This window comes from Coregonus lavaretus, assembly GCF_964263955.1.
Source record: "Coregonus lavaretus genome assembly, chromosome: 30".
Classification (NCBI taxonomy): Eukaryota; Metazoa; Chordata; class Actinopteri; order Salmoniformes; family Salmonidae; genus Coregonus; species Coregonus lavaretus.
The window spans coordinates 15,992,701-16,020,191 of record NC_140017.1 but is presented as its reverse complement, the minus strand read 5'-3'; the positions used below and the strand labels follow the sequence as shown (position 1 = coordinate 16,020,191).

Here is a 27,491-nt window from a genome sequence, read left to right as displayed (position 1 = left end):
TCAACTGTAGAGCGGGGCGAAGGGAGAGGGGTTGGGGTCCGGACGGGGGGGTACTGACGAATCACTCTGGGGGAACTCCGCCCCCGCCGCTGGGGCAAAGTATAGGGATGCTCTCTGAAAGACAGAACAAAACAGAAAACACAAAGCTTAGTTGGATTCAGCTAAACGGTATTGTTCAATTTGCTAATTTGTTCCATTTATAACTACACTTTACTAGGTAAAGAATAGTTACAAACAACAGACTTTGAATTGAAAACCACAACCAGTTGGAGTGGATAACCAAATAAACGTAATAGATGTCAAATAAACACAAACACAAAACAAACAAAGCTTAGTTTGATTCGGCTGGGCAAAGAGGGGAAAACAATATTTTTCCATTTGTAACTACACTCTACTTGGGAATAATTGCAAATAGCAGACTTTGAACATCACCTATTTGAGTGGATAAGCAAATAAAAGTAACAAATATTCCAAATGGAGGTAGGCCTAATATTTTTTGGGGTCATTTAGCAGACGCTCTTATCCAGAGCGACTTACAGGAGCAATTAGGGTTAAGTGCCTTGCTCAAGGGCACATAGACAGATTTTTCACCTAGTCAGCTCGGGGATTAGAACCAGCGACCTTTTGGTTACTGGCACAACGCTCTTAACCACTAAGCTACCTGCGTCTCAGACAAGTTCTTGTTCTCTGGGGGTTCATTGGTTGGAGGCTGTTCTTGTTAGCTCTGCTGAGTCATGCACCTGCCATGATCTACTAGGGCTACTTGGTGCTCTGTCTTTCTAGCAGCCAGTAGTTGCATAGCTGTGTTTTTAATACACAGGGTAAGGTAGACGGTGGGCAGAGGGGAGGGCAGCAGGGCAATATGGGATGTCAGAGGGAGCTGAGTCCTCCCAGAACATCTGTGAGTTTCCATCCAATGTACAGTATCTCACCCCTTTCTCTCTATGGTTTTACTAGACCAATAACAGGACTACTTAGGCCCAAGACCGAAACAGAGGTTGTTGTTGAAATACGTCTTTGGCGTCCTTGAAAAACCATGTAGGGGCTCTATTTTTGGCTGCCGTTAAGGCGGCACTAGTGTTAAACACATGCTCTTCGGCCATTTTGACTTGTAAAAACCCTTTCACCAGTGTTGGTATTTTACCTGTCTTATATTAGCTCGCTTGCACTGAGGAGGGAGGCGGGGAGATATTTAAGGTGCGTTATTGTGCCAATTTCAAGGAGCGCTACTGGTGCTATTTAAGACTCACAAAAAGCTGGTCTTAGCGGTAACGCAATTGGTTAAGTCAGACATTCCCGTTTTTTTCTTTATAATTGGACATTATTTATGTCCTTGCAGCAGCTTCTGCAAAAAGTTTGGACTCATTAGACCTGTGTGTGATGCTCATTGAATGAAAGGTGTCAGTGACTGTAGGAAGTCTGTTTAGGAACATCAAGTTGGTGCTGAATCCGCTTGTAGCCTAGACTATTTTCCTGTTCGTTTGTTTACCTTTCACGTGGGAAAGTCACTAACAGGCCATATCAACCGCGATGGTAGGCTAATCTTATTATAACATTTGGGCAATGTCCAATTCTCCATGGCTGGAACATGCAGTGCATTATGTGTTGACAAATATTTCCATGTTGAAGCCAATAAAAAGAATACTAGATTGGCTACAGTACATGTTTGTTATAACTAGGCCTATTGTAGGGTTAGTGTATACTATTTCAGAAACTATATTCAATGAATAGGACAGACATCCATGCCTCCTGCCGATACGTGTGCACACATTGCCTTATGCTCATGGAACTAGATGTGATTTATGATATCATGCTTCTGACTCGATCCTATTTAGAAATATTGTCCTTGGTTTAAAATATTGTTTTTTGTTTCATTTGATTAAAAACCAAACTTTTTACAAAGATTCACTGTCCATGGGTTTATGGTGAGAACGTACATGGCTCGAATGCAATACAATTTAATCTGCTATTTCTGGTGAAATGCAAATATGATCTGTAAGATCGTTCTATGATGTTTATAAAACATTAAATTGCTGCCAGTTGACATTCCCCCTTTCTCTTTATGTTGGATCTTTATCCAGCTCCTCTGAAAAGTTTGGATGTGCGTAAAACCCTCCATTGTCTAAGTTGCCTAGTCTGTATTATACACCCATGAGGAGCAATTATGGTGCCTGTAATTGTATTTAGACAAGCCTATTTAAAACAAGTTGTTTCGTTTTAATTAGAATTAGATTAGAATCGAACACTGTCTTTGAAGGACTTATCAATAGCCTAGCTAATAGATTTTTTGCTTATTGACTAAGTTGTCATGTCTATGTCCAGACTGCTATTTACAGTAGGCCTAGCCCCTATCAGTGTGAATGCTATAGCTGATGGTTAACAATGTATTTCCATATTGAAGCAATGCAATTAGAACAATGTGGACTGCAAACATGTTCAAAATATTTAGCAAATATGGGGCAGGCTATTTAACGAACTGGCTATAAACGGACTAACATTAGAATTGGAGTTGATGACAACATAAAATACCATAAATACCCAACATTATTTAACCATGGAGCACATTCTGATTGGCCAGTGAGTGGCCAAGCCTCGACACACCCACAACTTTTTTTATTCATCAAAACCCAGCCCTTTCGTGCCACCGCCATCTAATGTGCCCATCATTTCGGTTGTGAAAATGTAAAAAAATTAATCGGACACACCCCTAAACCTATAATGCTACCGCCAGCATTAGGATTTACCTGCATCAGGTTTATTCAAATAGAGCCCTGTATGTCCAAAAAGAAAACTTATCATAAATGGATTTTTGAAATATATTTTCAGATCTATTACCATAGTCACGGATATTCACAAGCTGTTTTGAGTGACTTTGATTGGTCTTAAAGTAATTTAAAAACTCACTGCACATGAAGGGGAATGACTACTTTCAATGTGTGTAAAAAAACAACAACCAAAATCTAAAAGGTTACAAGGAGATACAAGGTTTTTCCAGGACGGCAATGATTTGTTTCTACAACCTCCGTTTCGGTATAGGGCTTAATTCGTCTAGTAAAATCATAGCAGAGAAAAGGATCAGATTCATTATATGGGAACAGCAAATGTGGGTCATGAGCCTGACCTGTGGGATAGAGACACACTTATTACACTAACATTCATTTCCACACTGAAGATTCAGTGGAAACAGCAATTTTATTGTCGTGTTTTGCACTAAATACGTTTTATGGTGTGTTTATCATGCATTTCATGTGGATGTGTTTTTTTTTTATGTATTCACTATCTGCGAGAGATGAGTTTGCTTTGACACTTAGCCAGTGGGTTTTGCTCTTATCTGTTCCAATACTAACAGGAGTGGAGGGGTGGGAGCAAGCAGAGTTACAAGTGACAAGACAATTGCCAGCACTCCCACTGAAAGCAAGGTGTGTTTAGGACAAAGGATGACCTTAAAATATATAGACAGGGGTTTATTTAAGGAGACAGCATGTTGCTGTATGGATATCACTTGTGTGTGCGTGAGAGAGCGCGAGAGACTGACTGGGTAGAGGTGTTGGTGTCCTGTGTTGGTGTTGTCCATCAGCAGGGGGGCAGTGGGGGAGGAGAGACATCCCCATTCGGAGAGATGAGTTGACGACAGGGTCACTGAGCTGCTCCTCTGTCAAACACACAAACACATTTTGGTTCAAAGTGATTGTTAATTGTTACAAGTGAAGAGTGTGCTGTGATCCTCGTGTGTATTATGAAACAAAATGTGATCACAAAATACACACACACACAAAGGCTTGTGCTGGATATCTGAAATGATGTCCATACAAAAGTATTCAGATTTCATCTGCCATAAAATGTAATTTGATGGTTTGGGAGATGAAGATGGCGTGAGCAACAACCTTAAATTCAACGCATTCCTGGTAGGCAACTATTCAGCCCTAATATCTTGTTTGATCTGAAGTCAATAGGCTTCCTCGCTCTCTTTCCCAGAACAGCGCAAATCCCAGGTCTGGCCTGGCCTGAGATAGAGGAACTGTGTCGCCCAATGTCTGCCACATAGATGAACACACATCCAACTCTGACCACATCCGCCCCCCCCCCCCCCACCCACCCCCCCCACCCCACACATACACGCACACACAACCGCTTGTTCGCACACACACTGACACGCTGCTCATCAACCAGAAGTGGTGGGGAGAGAGAATTATAGCGATGCCATGGTATTTGGATAAGACAGGAAGGGGTGGGGGATCCTGGGGTGGAAGGGGGATCTCTCCGATTTCTAAAAAAACTATTATCTCTGACGTTGATGTGTGTCTTCCTGGGCTATGCCCTTCGGTGTCTCCCTGCTCTATCGTGCCGCAACACAGAACATTTGCCCTTCTCCCTCCCCGCCATCTCCTCTCCACACATCCCTAATTCAATCAGGGCCAGTTAACTGTTCTGTTTCTCCTGGGGCCATTCAACGTAGGATGATCGTCAGAGAGATATCTCTCTTTCCTCTTAAGTGAGTCGTGACATTTAGAATCTGGATTGCTGCGAAACTAAAATACATTGTTGATCTGAAAGGTATGAATATGCCTTTCCCCAACAACCATCCACCCCTTCAAGCTTAGCAGACAGACCTGGGTTCAAATACTATTTGAAATAATTGTAAATACTTGATCTGTGCTTGATTGAGCTTGCCTGGCTTAATGGTCCCAAAAACGATCAACCCTGCACTCCAGGCAGACTAAAGCAAACACTGGCAGTATTTAGACGATTTCATAGCAGAAGAACAATGATAGCAGAAGAAAGTCGTAAAGTTTAATGGCTCCCCGGCCCACACCCCTACCGGCTCACACTGTTTTATCTTGACACCATATGTCCTTAGGAGTCATCATGATATATCATCTGGGAGATTGCCTGTAATTTGATACCTCTGCTACGCTCCACAACTCCTATCTCTTGCTGTGTTTGACCTCGACAGAGGCTTCACTTCCACTCCTCTGGAACACAGCTAGATACGGTACACCTTGAATGGACTCACTGTACTCTACTGTATAAACGCCAGTCTGTCTCATTAATAGCATTATAGGTGCAGTCAAGCAACAGTTATGTGATTCGCCTCCACTCACTTAAAGAAACCCGTACTCTAGATCCTTCATCACTCGGGTCAAAAGTTGTGCACTATATAGGGAATAGGGCATCAAACACGTATAGTGCACTTAAAGTGAGTTATGTTATCAGATCTCAGATGTCCCAGGTCATCTGTTTTGTAGATTCAGCTATATCAAATGGAAAAGATAAGCACCATGTAACTTCCAGATTTGTTGTGCTTATCTTTTACATTCGTTTGAGGTTGAGGCGGCACATAGCTGGATCTACACAACCTGAAAACATCGGAGAAACTTTGAATTTGGAGTGTAATTTCCCTAAAATGTCCCTATAATGAAGAACAGTATGGCCTCGATTCAATCCGTAGCGCTGAAGACCTGCGCTACAGCACGATATAAATTTAAAGGCAATATTCCTGTGTTCGCAGAGACTGCATTCAAGGTAAACACTGCATATGTCGGCTCAATCGAAAATTACCTTTAAATTTCAATCGCGCTACAGCTCAGATCTTCAGCGCTACGAATTGAATCGAGGCCAATGTTAACCTGTGAGCTCCGAGAAAATACCAAAGTATTTCAGAACCATGGACAGCTACCGTTAGACAGCGCAGGAGAAAGGCGCTGACGCTTCAGCACCACGGCAGTGGAGAGCGCCACTACAGGTTGCCACACACCTGTGGGCTACTGCGAAGAATGTTTGGCATGGGCAGGAGCCTGAAAGGCAAGAGAATGCTGCCACCTTGATTTGGATGATTTTTCCCAATCCCTTTCCCCAAGTTGAATACAATATGGAATAAGACCTGGATATGATTGAACTGCAAGTACTACACAAGACTCCTGATTATACACCACAAACCTTTAAGTATTGCACAAGTACATTAGAGTGGGATTTTTTGCAGCTTCCTGTGTCTCTCACCTTGTCCTTGATGCTTCCCAGCACGGCGGTGGTCAGGATACCCAGGAAGGCGGCCACCAGGTTGAGGCTGGTCAGCACCCAGATCAACACATACAGGGACAGCACGTCCCCGCAGCTCCGCACACCCACAAACTCATAGTAGTTGTTCATGTAGCCCCCACTACAAGAGAGGACAACATCACTAACAACCAATCCTATAACAATATTATTCTAGTTATGCTTTTAATATGCCATTCATAGAATAACATTATGCTACTTTATAAAGCTATACAATTAAGGTAGTATGATATGAGTTGGGCAGGCCCAGGAGTTCTTCCAGACCATTGTTTTTTTTTTAACCTTTATTTTGACAGGGAAGTCATACTGAGACTAGGGTCTCTTTTACAGATGAGCCCTGCATAAATACATCAAACATAAAATATATTAAGAAAAACAGACATTTATCAACATAGAAGTCTCCGATCATTACGCTGAACTGACCAAGAGAGACCAGAACATCTAATTTCAGAGAGCTCTGTAAGTTGTTCCACATAAAGGGCGCAAAAAGACTAAAAGCAGCTTTACCCAACTCTGTGTAGACCGAAGGGGCCTCCAGTGTTTTTCAAGCCTGAGACCAGGTTTGGTAATTTGTAAGTCTAAATTGAATTAATGATGATAAGATCTATAGGAAGTTTCTGCATGAGTGCTTTGTAGATGGACAAGAAAATGCTCCCCTCTCCTTACATACAGAGGCGCAACACATTTTTTATACAAAACACAATGGTGAGTTCTATATCCATCACCAGTAATAAACCCAACAGCACAATGGAAAACAGCATCTAGTGGTTTAATTGTAGATGGATAATATCCCCCATAATCTAAAATAGACATAAATGGCCTGGACAATTTCCTTCCTATTAACCAAAGTCAGACATGCTTTGTTTCTATAAAAGAAACCAACCATGAACGTAAACTTCTTCTCCAGCTCAGTGACATGTTTTATAAATTACAGTTTGTCATAAAGCCAGATATTTGTAGGAAGGAACTCGCTCAATTTGTATACCGTTCAAACTAGTCATTACAAATTCATTTAATCTGAGTTATGGGACCTAGGAAAAAAAACATGCATTTTGTTTTGTTTGCATTTAGCACTAACTTTAGATCCATTAGTGACCTCCGCAGTGCTTGAAAATCAGACTTCAAATATGAAAAGGCTTGGCCAACCGATGGCGCAATGGAATACAACAATGTATCATCTGCATACAAATATTTTTTTATGTTATTTATAAAGATTGTAAACATGCACCCAGACATCCAGAAAGTCCAGTTTAGACATCAGGCTAAGCACACTTATATGTAACAGTCCTAGCCCTCTGTGAGATTTGAAAACAGCAGGAGGCACCCCTTTATGTAACTCAAGGAACTCAGATTTGACCCCATCTACCTTGATGGCCTGAGTTCATTGAGATAATTATGAAACCGTCGGCAAGCATCAGTACCCAACCCTATCGAGGACAGCTTTATTCAACAGAATAACATGGTCTTCAGATCGCGCCGACAGACATAGCAGCTCTGCTTCTAGCTCTTAAGCAACTTGGTAGTATTTTGTTTTTTTGTGTGTTATTTCTTACATTATTAGCCCAGAATGTTTTTTTTGTGTTATTACATACAGCCGGAAATAACTTTTGGATATCAGAGTGGCGGTAACTCTCCAGCATTACGACCAGAAATACGACTTTCCCGAATTTGATCCTTTGTTCGTACCCCCCAGGGCAATTGAACTTATCCCAGAGGCTGCTCCAAGACGCCGCCGTCGGAGAAAAGGTATTCGGAGTGCACACCATCCACCGCTTCCGAGTATATTACTCGCTAATGTTCAGTCTAAAGTAGACAAGCTCAGGGCGAGGATCTCCTTCTAGAGAGACATCAGGGACTGTAACCTACTCTGTTTCACGGAATCATGGCTCTCTCTGGATATACTGTCCCCGTCCATACAGCCAGCTGGGTTCTCAGTTCATCACGCAGACAGGAATAAAGAACTCTCCGGGAAGAAGAAAGGCGTATGTATGTTTCATGATTAACTACTCATGGTGTGATTGTGATAACATACAGAAACTCAAGTACTTTTGTTCACCCGACCTAGAATTCCTCACAATCAAATGCAGACCGCATTACCTCCCAAGAGAATTATCTTCTGTTATAGTCACATCCATGTATATTCCCCCTCAAGCCTATACCATGACAGCCCTCAAAGAACAACACTGGACTTTATACAAACTGGAAACCACATATACAGAGGTCGCATTTACTGTAGCTGGGGATTTTAACAAAGCAAATTTGAGGAAAACGCTCCCAAAGTTTTATCAACACATTGACTGTAGTATTCGTGGCCGATGTGAGTAAAACATTTAAGCGTGTTAACCCTCGCAAGGCTGCCGGCTCAGACGGCATCCCTAGCCGCGTCCTCAGAGCATGCACAGACCAGCTGTCTGGAGTGTTTACGGACATATTCAATCTCTCCCTATCCCAGTCTGCCTTCCCCACTTGCCTCAAGATGTCCACCATTGTTCCTGTACCCAAGAAAGCAAAGGTAACTGAACTAAATGACTATCGTCCCGTAGCACTCACTTCTGTCATCATGAAGTACTTTGAGAGGCTAGTATCACCGCTACCTTACACCCTAGACCAACTTCAATTTGATTACCGCGCGAATAGATCCACAGACGATGCAGTCGCCATCGCACTGTATACTGCCCTATCCCATCTGGACAAGAGGAATACCTATGTCAGGATGCTGTTCATTGACTATAGCTCAGCCTTCAAAACCATACTACCCTCCAAACTCATCATTAAGCTCGGGGCCCTGGGTCTGAACCCCGCCCTGTGCAACTGGGTCCTGGACTTCCTGACGGGTCGCCCCCCAGGTGGTGAAGGTAGGAAACAACACCTCCACTTTGCTGATCCTCAACACAGGGGCCCCACAAGGGTGCATGCTCAACCCCCTCCTGTACTCCCTGTTCACCCATGACTGCATGGCCACGCACGCCTCCAACTCAATCATCAAGTTTGCAGACGACACAACAGTGGTAGGCCTGATTACCAACAATGAGGAGACAGCCTACAGGGAGGAGGTGAGGGCCCTGAATCACTGGCCACTTTAATAATGTTTACATACTGCTTTACTCATCTCATATGTGAGGGAAAAAAGTATTTGATCCCCTGCTGATTTTGTACGTTTGTCCACTGACAAAGACATGATCAGTCTATAATTTTAATGGTAAGTTTATTTGAACAGTGAGAGACAGAATAACAACAAAAAAATCCAGAAAAATGCATGTCAAAAATGTTATAAATTGATTTGCATTTTAATGAGGGAAATAAGTATTTGACCCCTCTGCAAAACCCTTGTTGGCAATCACAGAGGTCGGACGTTTCTTGTAGTTGGCCACCAGGTTTGCACACATCTCAGGAGGGATTTTGTCCCACTCCTCTTTGCAGATCTTCTCCAAGTCATTAAGGTTTCGAGGCTGACGTTTGGCAACTCAAACCTTCAGCTCCCTCCACAGATTTTCTATGGGATTAAGGTCTGGAGACTGGCTAAGCCACTCCAGGACCTTAATGTGCTTCTTCTTGAGCCACTCCTTTGTTGCCTTAGCCGTGTGTTTTGGGTCATTGTCATGCTGGAATGCCCATCCACGACCCATTTTCAATGCCCTGGCTGAGGGAAGGAGGTTCTCACCCAAGATTTGACAGTACATGGCCCCGTCCATCGTCCCTTTGATGCGGTGAAGTTGTCCTGTCCCCTTAACAGAAAAACACCCCCAAAGCATAATGTTTCCACCTCCATGTTTGACGGTGGGGATGGTGTTCTTGGGGTCATAGGCAGCATTCCTCCTCCTCCAAACACGGCGAGTTGAGTTGATGCCAAAGAGCTCAATTTTGGTCTCATCTGACCACAACACTTTCACCCAGTTCTCCTCTGAATCATTCAGATGTTCATTGGCAAACTTCAGACGGCCCTGTATATGTGCTTTCTTGAGCAGGGGGACCTTGCCGGCGCTGCAGGATTTCAGTCCTTCACGGCATAGTGTGTTACCAATTGTTTTCTTGGTTACTATGGTCCCAGCTGCCTTGAGATCATTGACAAGATCCTCCCGTGTAGTTCTGGGCTGATTCCTCACCGTTCTCATGATCATTGCAACTCCACGAGGTGAGATCTTGCATGGAGCCCCAGGCCAAGGGAGATTGACAGTTATTTTGTGTTTCTTCCATTGGCGAATAATCGCACCAACTGTTGTCACCTTCTCACCAAGCTGCTTGGCGATGGTCTTGTAGCCCATTCCAGCCTTGTGTAGGTCTACAATCTTGTCCCTGACATCCTTGGAGAGCTCTTTGGTCTTGGCCATGGTGGAGAGTTTGGAATCTGATTGATTGATTGCTTCTGTGGACAGGAGTCTTTTATACAGGTAACAAACTGAGATTAGGAGCAGTCCCTTTAAGAGTGTGCTCCCAATCTCAGCTCGTTACCTGTATAAAAGACACCTGGGAGCCAGAAATCTTTCTGATTGAGAGGGGGTCAAATACTTCTTTCCCTCATTTAAAATGCAAATCAATTTATAACATTTTTGACATTCGTTTTTCTGGATTGTTTTGTTGTTATTCTGTCTCTCACTGTTCAAATAAACCTACCATTAAAATTATAGACTGATCATTTCTTTGTCAGTGGGCAAACATACAAAATCAGCAGTGGATCAAATACTTTTTTCCCTCAATGTATATACTATATTCTATTCTACTGTATTTTAGTCAAAGCCACGCCGACATTGCTCGTCCTAATATTTATATATTTCTTAATTCCATAATTTTACTTTTAGATTTGTGTATTGTTGTGAATTGTTAGATACTACTGCACTGTTGGAGCTAGGAACACAAGCTTTTCGCTACACCCGCAATAACATCTGCTAAACATGTGTATGTGACCAATAACATTTTATTTGATTAAGTATCAAAAGCTTTTGACAAGCCTGGCAGCACAATTCTTTCTGTCATCTAAAGCATTTGCAATATGATTTACAACAAGCATGGTAGCCGTAGTGGTGCTATGTTTAGGTCTGAATCCAGATCGATTAACATTATGAATGCAATTTACAGATAGAAAATAACATCCATTTGTTGACCAATGATTCTAGTATTTTCGCAAGACAAGGGAGCCTGGAAATGGGTAGATAATTATCAAGATCACTACTCTGCCCTCAAGATCACTACTCACTATCTCCGCCCTTATGGAGTGGTAGCAAAAAACTTGTAACGCCAAGGTAGTGGGTTCGATCCCCGGGACCACCCATACACAAAAATGTATGCACGCATGACTGTAAGTCGCTTTGCGTCTGCTAAATGGCATATTATTATTATTATTATTATTATTATTATTATTATATAGCTATTTTAGCACTGCATTTCTATTACCCAGTTAGATTATTCCCGGTTGGATCTACCGCTTATCAGACTTGCTTTCAATGAGAATGACAGATGTATAACATTTCAATCAGAAATCTGTTGGGTCGTACACAAAGCTACATGATGGACCTTTAATGTATGTGTATCTTTGACTCACTTGGCACAGTCATAAAGGTCGCAGCAGTAGCAGGTCCCACTGCGTACCTTCATACTACATGACTCCGTGAGACCCTGGCATGGCACCTGCAAGAGGAGGCAGACACTCCAATCAACAGTATTGAGTGACAGGTACAGTACAAGCAGAGATTTGTCAAAGGTGATCGACCCCTCCCTTAAAATGTAATTTTCCCCCTGCCAGACATTATGTACTACACATATTTTCAGAATTGGACAGTATAGCTAACAGCAAGTCATATTGTTATGCGTTCAGCTGTACTTACAGAGGCATAGTAATTCTCATAGATGTAGCTGTTTCCACTGCTGTAAAACTGGCATCTCCCTGCTTTCAGAGGACGGACATCCTGGTGTGGGAAGGGAGAGCGAGAGAAACAGAGAGACATGATATCTTAATGCATGAGATAATTGAATAGACTGCAGTTGTATGGTTCAAACACAGTTGCAATGACTCCATCCAATTCCGGCACACCCCTTTTTAATAGCATTACCAATTACACTCCATATTGTTCCGGCATTGTAAAGTTCTCCAATAAAACAGAAGACGGATGTAAAATATATATACACTGAGTGCACAAAACTTTAGGAACACCAGCTCTTTCCATGACATAGACTGACCAGGTGAATCCAGGTGAAAGCTATAATCTCTTATTGATGTCACCTGTTAAATCCACTTCAATCAGTGTAGATGAAGGGGCGGAGACAGGTTAAATAAGGATTTTTAAGCCTTGAGACAATTGAGATATGGATTGTGTGCCATTCAGAGGGTGAATGGGCAAGACAAAAGATTTAAGTGCCTTTGAAAGGGGTATGGTAGTAAGTGCCAGGCATACCGGTTTCAGTGTGTCAAGAACTGCAACGCTACTGGGTTTTTCCACGCTCAACAGTTTCCTGTGTGTATCAAGAATGGTCCACCACCTAAAGGACATCCAGCCAACTTGACACAACTGTGGGAAGCATTGGAGTCATCAAGGGCCAGCATCCCTGTGGAATGCTTTTGACACCTTGTAGAGTCCATATCCTAACGAATTCAGGCGGTTCTGAGGGCAAAACGGGGTGCAACTCAATATTAAGAAGGTGTTCCTAATGTTTTGTACACTCAGCGTATATTAGAAGCAGAAGACGGATGTAATATATATATATATACATATATTAGTACCAGTCAAAAGTTTGGACACACCTACTCATTCAAGGGTTTTTCTTTATTTTTTACTATTTTCTACATTGTAGAATAATAGTGAAGACATCAATACTATGAAATAACACATATGGAATAATTTAGTAACCAAAGAAAGTGTTAAACAAATCAAAATATATTTTAGATTCTTCGAAGTAGCAACCCTTGGCCTTGATGACAGCTTTGCACACTCTTGGCATTCTCTCAACCAGCTTGGCTGCTTTTCCTTCACTCTGCGGTCCAACTCATCCCAAACCATCTCAATTGAGTCGAGGTCGGGTGATTGTGGAGGCCAGGTCATCTGATGCAGCACTCCATCACTCTCCTTGGTCAAATAGCCCTTACACAGCCTGTAGGTGTGGGTCATTGTCCTGTTGAAAAACAAATGATAGTCCCACTAGCGCAAACCAGATGGGATGGCGTATTGCTGCAGAATGCTGTGGTAGCCATGCTGGTTAAGTGTGCCTTTGAATTCTAAATAAATCACAGACCGTGTCACCAGCAAAGCACCCCCACACCATAACACCTCCTCCTCCTCCATGCTTTACGATGGGAAATACACATGCGGAGATGTGTCTCACAAAGACACGGCAGTTGCAACCAAAAATCTCAAATTTGGACTCATCAGACCAAAGGACATATTTCCACCGGTCTAATGTCCATTGCTCGTGTTTCTTGGCCCAAGCAAGTCTCTTCTTCTTATTGGTGTCCTTTAGTTGTGGTTTCTTTGCTGCAATTCGACCATGAAGGCCTGATTCACGCAGTCTCCTCTGAACAGTTGATGTTTAGATGTGTCTGTTACTTGAACTCTGTGAAGCATTTATTTGGGCTGCAATCTGAGGTGCAGTTAACTCTAATGAACTTATTGTCTCCAGCAGAGGTAACTCTGGGTCTTCCTTTCCTGTGGCGGTCCTCATGAGAGCCAGTTTCATCATAGAGCTTGATGGTTTTTGCGACTGCACTTCAAGGATGTGTATGTGTTAGAAGCAGAAGCAGTGTTTTTTTCAGGTTTTGCTAAGGCGTTGTAAACAGAAAGTAGTTATGTATGTTCAACACATACTGTAGATAAGTATATCAACTAGTTGGACACTACGTTGGAACTAGTCAAGTCAACTCTGCTATTGACCTCTGTAAGTACGAAATACATACAGATGTAGGATCTTAATTTGATCACCCTGTTGCAGGAGAACTTTCCTTTTTAATGCAGGAAATGGCTTCTGAAGTCAGTAATTTCCACTTTGACATTTCAGACTTGATTTTCCCTTATGAAACATTTATCAACCCCAACAAAAATGTTGATTCATTATAATCTACATAATAATCTTCCTGCTTAGCAAACTTGCTCAAATTAAGATCCTACATCTGTACAGTGCATTGGAATTTTTCTGTGACAAAAGCTGGATAAGGATAAGCATTGATAGAATGTAGAGGCAGACATCTAAACCAGATGACAATATGGACTTGATTTGGCCGGTTGATGATTGTGAACAGAACTAGTGATGATGGGGGGGGTGGGATGTCCATCATCCATTTCCTATGATATGTTACGAATTACAATTCTTATGATTTGTTACGAATCACAAAACGTACAATATGTTCTGAATTTGCAAAACGTATGATATGTTAAGAATTCCAATTTGTTGTGGCTATCGTTAGCTAGGTGGCTAGGTGGCTAACGTTAGCTAGCTCTAGGGGTTAGGGTAAGGTTAGGAGTTAGGTTAAGGATTAGGGTTAGTGGAAGGTTTAGCTAAAAGGGATATGGTTTGGGGAAGGGGAAGGGTTAGCTAACATGCTAAGTAGTTGCAAAGTAGCTATAAAGTAGTAAGTAGTTGCAATGTTGCTAATTAGCTAAAATGCTAAAGTTGTCCGTGAGGAAATTCGAACATGCAACCTTTGGGTTGCTAGACGGTCACGTTATATGCCCACCCATACACCCCGACCAACCATCCTTCTTTCGTTTTTTGCCTTAAGTAACCTACTATCTGTAACCATACCAAACTAAACATATCATACTAATTTGAGTGTCAAGGACTTACATTTATTATGTTATGTCTAGTCTATGAGACCAGTTTGCTATACCCAAAGACTTACTTCTGTCTGCATTGACATTATTAATTCTTGCTCACAGTTTAGAGAAAAACAGAAGAAATGCAGAATTTACATAATTAAACAGACTTGGGGAAGAGAAACTGAGATCAAGCCTACTGCCGACTGAATAAATGAGAAATAAATTATTTTTTCCCCACCAAGATTGCTATTTTCACTCTGAATGAAAAATAAATGAGTTTTAGATTCGATTTCCATTTACAGTCAAAATTGTCTCAAATACCATGTGATCTGTTGAGTTGAAAGACACACGTGAAGCAGCAACGTGACTCACCATGTTGAAAACGATGAAGACGCCATCCACCACCAGACACAGGAAGGAGGCTATGATCCCGAAGCTGAGGAAAACAATGGCCGCCACAAGCTGGAGAGGAAGGGAAAAATAAATTATTCGAAAAGATAGGAACACACACATGACTGAGCACATGCTAGTAGGACTAATGTTCAACAACAAAACTAGGAAGATAGTACACTGCGTATATCCTCCCAAGCGGGTTGTAGCAATCCCACTGGGCACAGACGTCAATTCAATGTCTATTCCACGTTGGCTCAAGGTAATTTAATTGAAATGACGTAGAAACAACGTTGATTCAACCAGTGTGTGCCCAGTTTCAATTTCATCAGGGGTCTGATGAAGACAGAAGACCAAATGATTGTTACAACAAACACACTTGGGAGCATATATGGATTCAATACATTATGTCAGACCAAATGCAAACAGCTGTGTCAAAGCAAACTTTTCACTCAACTTGAATGAATCAAATCAAATGTTATTTGTTAAGTAAAAAATAGATGAGCAAAAAATAAAAAATAAGACAAATATAAAAATATAAAATAATTAAAGAGCAGCAGTAAAATAACAGTAGTGAGGCTATATACAGCGGGTACCGGTACAGAGTCAATGTGTGGGGGTTAGTCAAGGTAATTGAGGTAATATGTACATGTGGGTAGAGGTAAAGTGACTATGCATAGATAATTTGATTAGCTGTTCAGGAGTCTTATGGCTTGGGGGTAGAAGCTGTTAAGAAGCCTTTTGGTAGCAGAGAGAACAGTCTATGACTACGGTGGCTGAAGTCTTTGGCAATTTGTAGGGCCTTCCTCTGGCACTGCCTGGTATAGAGGTCCTGGATGGCAGGAAGCTTGGCCCCAGTGATGTACTGGGTCGTACGCACTACCCTCTGTAGTTTCTACAAATAATTCAATCTGATGACATTGGATCAACGTGGAAAACTGATTCGATTTGCAAAAAGTCATCAACGTAAGGGAATTTAATATTTTTTTTCACCCAACTTTTAACTTAAATCCAATGACATGCTGGACTTCACGTTGAAGTCACGTTAGTTGACATCTCAATGAATTGTAAATAAAAACTAGAAGTTGAAATGATATCTGTGCCCAGTGGGTAGGCACCAAAATGAAGAAAACTGTACATGGACTACAGGGGCTCTCGTCCGCGGAGGTACTGCAGTGTAAGGGTTGGTGTGAGGTGTGACCCAGGTGCGGTGCAGGATATACAGTAGGCAGTAGGCAGAGATGGTGAAACAAGGATATTTACTGGTGGTCCCGAAGCCAAAATACAAAATAACGGACTTATCACGATAAAAGAAAGGCGGAGCAAATAAGTCTCCAAAAACCGGCTGACAGCCAAAATACGAAATACTACCTAAGATGGAAACAAATAACGAAACAGGGAGAACACTTCTCAAGTACCTGTACAAAGATCTCAGATCAGACACTGAGTAGTACTGCTGGACATAGAGAAACTAGCAGAGAAAACTGAGCAAGGGAACACAGGGAAGTGAGGGCATAAATACACAGGTGAACCGATAGACACAGGTGACACCAATAGGATGATGATTAGTCCCGACAGGAGGAGGTGCCTAAGGTTGTCGGAGGATGACACCTAGTTGGTCGCTCCAGAACTGCGACCCCCTCCTGTAACACTGCAGGGTTCCGCGGCCAGATCTGAATATATATACAGTGCCTTCAGAAAGTATTCATACCGCTTGACTTACTCCATATTTTGTTGTATTACAGCCTGAATTCAAAATTGATTACATGTTTTTTAATCCAGCTACACATAATACCCAATAATCACAAAGTGAAAACATGTTTTTAGAAATCTTTGCAAATTTATTCAAAATGAAAATGAAATATTAATTTACATAAGTATTCACACCCATGGGTCAATACTTTGTAGAAGCACCTTTGGCAGCAATTACAGCTGTGAGTCTTTCTGGGTAAGTCTCTAAGAGCGTTCCACAGCTGGATTTAGCAATATTTGCCCATTATTCTTTTCAAAATTCTTCAAGCTCTGTCAAATTGATTTTTGATCATTGCTACACAACCATTTTCAGCTCTTGCTATAGATTTTAAAGTAAATTTAAGTAAAAACTGTAACTCGGCCACTCAGGAACATTCACTGTCTTCTTGGTAAGCAACTCCAGTGTAGATTTGGCCTCGTGTTTTAGGTTATTGTCGTACTGAAAGGTGAATTAATCTCCCAGTGTCTGGTGGAAAGCAGACTGAACCAGGTTTTCCTCTAGGATTTTGTCTGTGTTTAGCTCCATTCCATTTATTTTTTATCCTGAAAAACTCACCAGTCCTTAATGATTACAAGCATACCCATAACCAATGTTTCGGCACTTAGCAAATTTCAGGTCTGATGAGCTCAAACTTGAACGTTTTGAAAATTCGGTGCAACTTCTGCCACGTGTTTACTGTGAACACTGAGGCTGTATCCGCTTTATGTTAGTTATAACAGTGGCCAAGTAGGCTACTGTGGCTATTTGATCATAATGTAGGCCTATCAGAGTGGCCTACCATAAAAAACTATGGAGAAAATGCATCCCATAACATTTTAACATGATAATAGCTGTTCTATCAGTCAGCCTACAGTAGCAGACAATGTGTGGTGTTGTGGTCCTCTGTAGCTCAGCTGGTAGAGCACGGCGCTTATAACGCCAAGGTAGTGGGTTCGATCCCCGGGACCACCCATACACAAAAATGTATGCACGCATGACTGTAAGTCGCTTTGGATAAAAGCGTCTGCTAAATGGCATTTTATTATTATTATTATGGTGTTCAATGTAGGCCTACATTCTATGAGACTTTTGAAAAAAACATGTAGGGATTGACATTAACCAGTTTATCCACTTGTCCTTCAGACAAGAAGGTGACTGAAAATGTTGTGTTGTTTGATGCAAGAAACCACTTTACAAAATTAAATTAATGATTATTTCCATTCCATTATTCCAATGCTTCCCTCAGCTGTGTCAAGTTGGCTGGATGTCCTTTGGGTGGTGGACCATTTTTGATACACACAGGAAACTGTTGAGCGTAAAAAACCCAGTAGCGTTGCAGTTCTTGACACACTCAAACCATACCCTGTTCAAAGGCACTTAAATATTTTGTCTTGCCCATTCACCCTTTGAATGGCACACATACAAGGCTTTAAAAAATCCTTCCTTAACCTGTCTCCTCCCCTTCATCTACACTGACTGAAGTGGATTTGACAGGTGATATCAATAAGGGATCATATCTTTCACCAGGATTCACCTGATCAGTCTATTTAATGGAAAGAGCAGGTATTCCTAATGTTTTGTACACTCAGTGTGTATACAGTGCATTCGGAAAGTATTCAGACCCCTTCACTTTTTCCACATTTTGTTACGTTACAGCCTTATTCTAAAATTGATTACATTATTTTTTTTCATCATCAATGTCCCATAATGACAAAGCGAAAACAGGTTTTTAGAAATGTTTGCAAATGTATAAAAAAACAAAAACAGAAAAACCTGATTTACATAAGTATTCAAACCCTTTGCTATGAGACTCGAAATTTAGCTCAGGTGCATCCTGTCTCCATTGACTATCCTTGAGATGTTTCTACAACTTGATTGGAGTCCACCTGTGGTCAATTCAATTGATTGGACATGATTTGGAAAGGCACACACCTGTCTATATAAGGTCCCACCGTTGACAGTGCATGTCAGAGCAAAAACCAAGCCATGACGTCGAAGGAATTGTCTGTAAAGCTCCGAGACAGGATTGTGTCGAGGCAGAGATCTGGGGAAGGGTACCAAAACGTTTCTGCAGCATTGAAGGTCCCCAAGAACAGAGTGGCCTTCATAATTCTTTAATGGAAGAAGTTTGGAACCACCAAAACTCTTCCTAGAGCTGGCCGCCCGGCCAAACTGAGCAATCGGGGGAGAAGGGCCTTGGTCATGGAGGTGACCAAGAACCCTATGGTCACTCTGACAGAGCTCTAGAGTTCCTCTGTGGAGATGGGAGAATCTTCCAGAAGGACAACCATCTCTGCAGCACTCCACCAATCAGGCCTTTATGGTAGAGTGGCCAGACGGAAGACACTCCTCAGTAAAAGGCACATGAAATCCCGCTTGGAGTTTGCCAAAAGCCACCTAAAGACTCTCAGACCATGAGAAACCAGATTCTCTGGTCTGATGAAACAAAGATTTAATGCCAAGCGTCACGTCTGGAGGAAACCTGGCACCATCCCTACGGTAAATCATGGTAGTGGCAGCATCATGCTGTGGTTATGTTTTTCAGTGGCAGGGACTGGGAGACTAGTCAGGATCGAGGGAAAGATGAACAAAGCAAAGTACAGAGAGATCCTTGATGAAAACCTGCTCCAGAGCGCTCAGGACTTCAGACTGGGATGAAGGTTCACCTTCCAACTGGAAAACGACCCTAAGCACACAGCCAAGACAATGCAGGAGTGGCTTTGTGACAAGTCTCTGAATGTCCTTGAGTGGCCCAGCCAGAGCCCGGACTTGAACCCAATCTAACAGCTTTGGAGAGACCTGAAAATACCTGTGCAGCTACGCTCTCCATCAAACCTGACAGAGCTTGAGGGGATCTGCAGAGAAGAATGGGAGAAAATTCCCAAATATGGTGTGCCAAGCTTGAAGCGTCATAACCATAAAGACTCAAGACTGTAATCGTTGCCAAAGGTGCTTCAACAAAGTACTGAGTAAAGGGTCTGAATACTTAAGTAAATGTGATATTTCAGTTTTCTATTTTTTTTTTATAAATTTGCAAATATGTATAAAAACCAGTTTTTGCTTCATCATTATGGGGTATTGTGTGTAGATTGATGAGGGGGAAAAAAATAATTTAATACATTTTAGAATAAGGCTGTAACATAACAAAATGTGGAAAAAGTCAAGGGGTCTGAATACTTTCCGAATGCACTATATATGTATAAAACATTGTTTGTTTCTCTTTTGTTAATGAATATTACTAACAACAACAGATTCAACGATTTTGGCCAAGGGATCAGTGGAATAAGTTTAGAGGGTGTAATACAATACAATGTAATATTATTAATCTATAGTTTATGTTCTTAACCTTGGGAAACATGGACCTGGGAGACTCACCGGGATATTGGTTTAAAAAAAATGTAAATGCAAAGTTGTCTCTCTGCCTCATAGAGAATGTTGTAGTATTGCAGGAAATTAGCTTAAAAACTGCAATTCCAAGAGGTGGGCCTTTAAAATGTTCCTTCCCAGGGCCCGAAACTTGGTTAGTCCGGCCATGCACTGCCGAATTCATTGTAAAACTCCTATTTTCTTTTATCTCATTCGAGTTGTGTTCTGATTATGAGGGGGTCCCTGATGAATTTGCTATCACAAAAGGGGTCCCCACCCCCAAAAAGTTTGAGAACCCCTGCCCTAATAAACACTACCCTAGCCTCAGAGACCGCTCGTAGCATAACTATTTAGCCATGGGCAAACCTCTGCACATGGTCAATGGTCTGTGATCTCTGGTGGGAGATAAGCCTAAGTCAGTAAGTAAGTAACCTAAATTAAACCAGGGTGGTCTGGCAGGACTGGAGCCCTGGCAGCCATTTTGGCCAATAAGCTGGTCCCTACTCCGTGACAACCACTGAGGTCATGTCGAGTCTATGACAATGTCAGTTTAACAGATAGCTGGACGTGTCTATCTTGGACATGATTACAGACATGATTAGAATTATTCAGTGGCCTGTTATATACTGAACAAAAAAATAAACGCAACATGCAATAATTTCATTGATTTTACTGTTCATATGAGGAAGTCAATCAATTGAAATAAATTCATTAGGCCCTAATCTATGGATTTCACATGACTGGGAATACAGATATGCATCTGTTGGTCACAGATACCTTTAAAAAAATGGACATCACAATGGGCCTCAGGATCTCATCACGGTATTTTTGCGCATTTAAATTGCCATTGATAAAATGCAATTGTGTTCGTAGTTGGTAGCTTATGCCTGCCCATACTATAACCCCACCGCCACCATGGGGCACTCTGTTCACAACATTGGCATCAGCAAACTACTCGCCCACACCATACACCATTCACGTGGTCAGCGTTGTGAGGCCGGTTGGACATACTGCCAAATTCTATAAAATGACGTTGGAGGCGGCTTATGGTAGAGAAATGAACATTAAATTCTCTAGCAACAGCTCTGGTGGACATTCCTGCAGTCAGCATGCCAATTGCATGCTCCCTCAAAACTTGAGACATCTGTGGCATTGTGTTGTGTGACAAAACTGCACATTTTAGAGAGGCCTTTTATTATCCCCAGCACAAGGTGCACTTGTGTAATGATCATGCTGTTTAATCAGATTCTTGATATGCCACACCTGTCAGGTGGATGGATTATCTTGGCAATAGAGAAATGCTCACTAACAGGGATGTAAACAAATTTGTGCATTCTTGTGCGTATGGAAAATGTCTGGGTTATTTTATTTCAGCTCATGAAACATTGGACCAACACTTTACATTTGTATTTTTGTTCAGTGTAATAATCCTTATAGATCAACAGAATCTCGCTCTCTTTCTCGCGGTCTCACTCTGTCTCTGTTTACCTACATTGAAGTATCATTAAAAAGTCTTCTTTAACATTTATTGTGATTTAAATTGGAAATACTCTTGTTTTCTTATACGATTACAAGAACCATAACAAGAGACAGAAATGAGCAGGTGAGAATAATCAGCAGCAGACTGCTTTACTTTATATTACAAGCTCATTAATGTTTACAGTTTTTCTAAATTCCAAGAAAACTGTGGTAAAATGTATTGATCACAGAACAACAGCTAACAAATACCCATCTGGAATAATTGTTAAGACTCATACATTAACTATTGTGCGTGTGTGTGTGTGTGCGTGCGTGTGTGTGCGTCTGCACTGCAGGCGTTGAGATACTTTCCAAGCCAGGCACATTTTCTCCTCTATGCTGAGGTGTCCTCACTCTCTCCATCTCCCCGTCTTTCCTCGACCGAACGAGTTGCTTTCAGTTTATACCCTCAATATCTGTCTCCTTTTTCACAATGTTTTCCTCTGCTGGATAAAATGAGATGGTATGGTATGGAGGAGCCCCACACGTACTCATCAATATCCTTATCCACTACACACGCATACACACACACGCTCACGCCCACACGTGCAGACACACACACACACACAGACACACACACACACACACGCTACTCTGTCCATCTTCTCTAACTTGTTAATGACTAGTCCTGCTGTGTGAGGTTGAAAGTCAACAGAACAGAGAGTACCATGGGACGATTGACATGCTCAACCCTGAATTCTACCCTAGAAACCGTGTCTTTAGTTGCAGCGATTAAAAGGGCATATGTTTCACTTCAAATATCAGCTGCCTACAATGATTCAAATCTTCCTAGACATAGATCTTTCAAGACTATTATCCAATTCGTTTTAGGGGTTTTCCTTCTATCTTTTACAGGCCAGACCATATTTCTGTCTTTTACACAAAACTGAGGCTGTGGCTTGGATACCGCACCACTCTCTATTCTTAATCACTCCCACTCTCTTTGAGACGGCAGCTACTCTTCCTGGGGTCTGGCAAAATTAAGGTAGTTATACAATTTTAAAAACATTACAATACATTCATTACAGTATTCACAAAACACTAAGTGTGTGCCCTCAGGCCCATACTCCACTACCACATTTCTACAACACAAAATCCATGTGTACGTGTGTGTATAGTGCGTATGTTATCGTGTGTGTTGTTAAAGTGTTGGGCTGGGGAAAAAAGTCTGCACACAGCCTGGAGTTACTCAAATCAATCTCTGCTGTGCATGGATGCAACTATAACCAAGAGGATGAGAGAGAGAGATGGATCAGGCAAGAACATGATGGGATAAGCAGAGGAAGAGAGAGAGACCATTCAGGAGGAAGGATAGTACAAATGTCACAAATGAGTGAGAAGTAGAAGTATGTACCAGCTGTTTTCGGTTTTCCTCCAGGCAGAGTCCAAGAACACCCAGGAAGGATCCAAACGCCAACTGCAGAGATCAAATAGAACAGCCACTGTTAGAGAGATGCCAGAGGTTGGCTCTTGCTGTAGTGAACTTTACGCAGTATTAAACTTCATATAAAGTCAAGGGATAAATAACAGTTCCGTTCACTGATGTTATTGTTATGCAAAGATTATTCCCTGGTGGACTACTACTACTACAGAATTGGGAGCATCAATGAGCTGTGCAGTTGAATCACGCCACTAATGTTACCCCCATTAAAGTGTCTAGTTTGAGAAACAGACGCCTCACAGGTCCTCAACTGGCAGCTTCATTGAATAGTACCCGCAAAACACCAGTCTCAACATCAACGGTGAAGAGGCGACTCTGGGATGCTGACCTAGGCAGAGTTGCAAAGAAAAAGTCCAGTGTCTGTGTTCTTTTGCCCATCTTAATCTTTTATTTTTATTGGCCAGTCTGAGATATGGCTTTTTCTTTGCAGCTCTGCCTAGGTCAGCATTTCTGATCAATTTTATGTTATTTTAATGGACAAAAAAAATGCTTTTCTTTCGAAAACTAGGACATTTCTAAGTGACCCCAAACTTTTGAACGGTAGTGTATGTTGTTTGTCTGTCATGTGCTTTAATAAGATGAGGGTTTGTTCAACAACATGAATGATGATAGCTCTCAAGACATTTATGAGATTTTAACTGTCATGATTTGGAAGACATCTTGTTTTGCGGACAACGACTCACAAACCACAGTTTCCTCCGTCAGTCATTTCTGGAGACCTGCCTTCTTGGCATTGCAACCTCTTTATTCTTAAGGTATGTGTCGTTTTTTTATGACAAAAAGAGAGCAAATGTGGTTGTTGTTAAAAGTTAATTTTTATGTATAGTGAGTAATTTTCACGAAAATGGCAGATGAACATAATTATGATTATGATGATAATGGTTTTAATAATAATGAGGATGATGATAATGATGATAATGATGAAGATGTACTTACAATGACTCCAGAGGTGTATCCGGTGATGCTGAGGCTCTCTGTGCGAGTGGTGGTGTAGAGCCCCAGAATGACCAGGACCAGGGACAGACAGAGCATGCCCAGTACCAGCCATATTGCCATCCTGTTCCTCCTCTTTATCAGCTCTGAACCCACAGATGCATAATCAGTCACAAAACTATTTCACTGTACAATGTATACCTAGCCCAGGTGGATTAAAGAAGGGTTAACACTTGGGGCCCCACAAAGTTTTATCCTCAGTATCCATGTTGGCCCCACATGTGGTTGCCATGTTGGCTTTATGTGGGCTCATGTTGGGCTTCATAACCACATGTGGGGCCAACATGGATACTGAGGACAAAACTTTGTGGGTCTCTGTTGGGTTTCTCTCATGGGGCCTGTGGAACAGCCATTCATTAACCCATTTGGGCCCCACATGGATATGTTGGCTGGGACCATTTATGATAAAAACAAAATAAAAAGTTACATGTTTTTACTGAGAACTCTGGCACAGAGAGAGAGCAAATAGGCTCCAGTCCATGATTTATTATTTTCAAAATAATCATGTTTGTTAATATGATGGTAATAGTAACATTTAAGACCTAATTTATTGTGCGGACTGTCATACTGTCATGACATTTTTTTTTTTTTACTCAGACAGTGAATAACTCCACATCTGCAAAACAGCTCTACCAAGTCTGCAAATTGATAATTAGCCAGTATAATAACCACAATGGGCTGAATTCTAATTTGCGATCAGTGCATGTAAAAATCTCCCATCAAGATCAATACACGAGTTACAAGTCAGTCAGCGTTCTTTCCATCGCCAGGTCTCAAATTACAATAAGGTCCAATGCAGAAAATCAAAGTAAATCTTTAAAATGACAGTTAAACCTGCAAATACATTTATTTATTTGATTAATGATTAGGCCAAGCTACTTTGGGGATTATAGGCTATGTCAAAATGCTGTACAAATAATGTTTTTAAATATGCATAAAACATATATAGCCTTCATGTATACAGCCAAAAATCTCTTGCATTTTCCTTGACCAAAACGAAATCCTTTCAACTAAGCTATTTAATTGTTGCTGTCATAATTTACAAAGCATAATATGGTAAAACAGTACGCCTAATTCAAACAGTAGAGTAACACAAATACAGTAGCCTACACTAATTCGCAGTATAGGCTAAACAACCGAAAAAATGCATTGAATGACAGTCATAATTGAACTCTATAGCCTACCGGCTTGACTGAGAGCGGACTTCTCCCGATCCGCTGCGTCCCGAATGGCCCCGGTTGTCATGCTCCTCAAACCGATGCTCCACGGAGTATAATATCCACAATATCCCTCAGTGAGCCAAGGCGCTACGTCTGCTGGGCTGATTTCAGAATACCTCTCCACCTTCTGTTGCGCATTGAGCTCTTTAAATGTTTTATAAGAGCGCTGCGTGCACGGTTGGCCAACGTGTTGCCAAATATGCTCGCGTAAGATCCCTCTCCTAGTCGCCTACAGTTGTGATGATATGCTGCTCACTTGTTACTAAAGGACTAGCCTAATAATAGGCATTTTTTTCTAAAGTCATTGAATCTTACCGTGATTGCTTTTCTTGTTTATTCAGTTGGCCGGTTAAAAAAAACTAACGTTAAACTTATGAGAAATTGTATAGGCTACTTTTACAATCCTACATTAATATACATTGAGATGTTTAACTAAAATTAACCAACATGTGTTTTAGATTCAACATCATGTTCAACATGGATGTTTTTTTGTTGTATTTTAATTATGAATGTGACCCATTCCCTCTCCCACTTTCCTCTGTGGTTCTGCTTATAATAATAATAATAATAATAATATGCCATTTAGCTGACGCTTTTATCCAAAGCGACTTACAGTCATGCGTGCATAATTTTTTTTTTTTTGTGTATGGGTGGTCCCGGGGATCGAACCCACTACCATGGCGTTACAAGCGCCGTGCTCTACCAGCTGAGCTACAGAGCCTAGATCATTAGTATTGTATATAATGTATATAATGTATATTACATTTACATTTAAGTCATTTAGCAGACGCTCTTATCCAGAGCGTCTTACAGTTAGATGTACTCATGTGTTACATTATTGTATATTAATCTTTCTGAAAAATCACTGGCATAGAGGTGATATGATAATGTAGCTTTAGCACATGGGAAAGGTGAGAGTTGTCATATAAATCTAGATGGATGGACAGAAACTAGATTTAGACATGAGTATTGCTGATTTCCCTTGTTTAGGAGGGAAACACTCATCATTTTCAGAGTAAAACAACGCAATAATGTGGACCATTAAACGTCATTATTAAATATTATCAGCTAAGCTGCAGTTCATGTCAAATGCATACATTTTCACTCTATGCATTGTATTATTTAATGGAAAAAACTCCAAGCCCTATAGGTGCAGCCTACTTACTAGTAGAGTCTTTCCTGGCTATGCTTGTCACGATTTAACTGGATATGAACCCAAATGCAGACAACTACACCGAGCCAGAGAAGGTTTAACAGGTTTATTTACAAAGTTCAATTGTCCAGGTTTCCAAAAATAGGGGAAGAGCAAGTCCAGGTCTACAGGGAGGGTAACAGATCCAGGTTCTGAGCAGGAGTGGTACCGTAACGTCCTAGTGTCCGTGGTGAGTCCAAAAGGGAGGTCCAGTAGTGGGAAGCAGGATGGTGGTGGCAGGAGTGAAGCGGAGGCAGGAGTCAGGTTCCAATAATCTGTGGCACAGGAGAAAAGTAAATAGAACAGGCCAAAAACACAAAGCGCGACAACAAGCAGGTTGAGTCAGCAGCGAGACTAACATGGTCGTCTTGACTATGATCTGACGATGAGTGGCAAGTTTGACCGGGTCTTTAAGGCTGAGGTGATTATGGTGAATGAGCTGCAGCTGGAACCCTGACTCCCGCACACCAGACTTCACTCCTGCAATCAAGAACAGACAGAGGGGAGGGGGAGAGCAGAGAGAGAGCTACCTAGCAGCAGTAGGCCTAACAGTACCTCCCCCTCTACGGACGCCACCCGGCGGCCGACAGGGTTTATCAGGATGTAACCTATGAAAATCACGGACCAGAGCAGGATCCACAATGAAGCTCCTGGGAACCCAGGAACGTTCCTCAGGACCATAACCCTCCCAATCCACCAGGTACTGGAAACCACAACCCCGGCGGCGAACATCCAGAAGTCGCCGGACAGTGTAGACAGGACCCCCACCCACAATCCTGGGCGGAGGAGGGGGACGAGAGGGCGGGCACAGAGGGCTAACCGACACAGGCTTAATCTGGGACACATG

At 41.7% G+C, this 27,491-nt stretch overlaps 1 protein-coding gene across 1 annotated transcript; it reads right to left on the bottom strand.

Annotated features, from left to right (window-relative positions):
- Positions 1–25,477, bottom strand: LOC311105759 (transmembrane protein 255B-like; the record flags this gene model as incomplete). Its single annotated transcript, XM_084147966.1, has 9 exons — positions 1–114; positions 3,536–3,652; positions 5,998–6,157; positions 11,591–11,676; positions 11,874–11,954; positions 15,165–15,254; positions 23,153–23,215; positions 24,176–24,318; positions 25,417–25,477. The coding sequence occupies 9 exons, from the start codon at positions 25,475–25,477 to the stop codon at positions 1–3; spliced, it is 915 nt and encodes a 304-aa protein (XP_084004092.1).
- Positions 25,478–27,491: the final 2,014 nt, after the last annotated feature.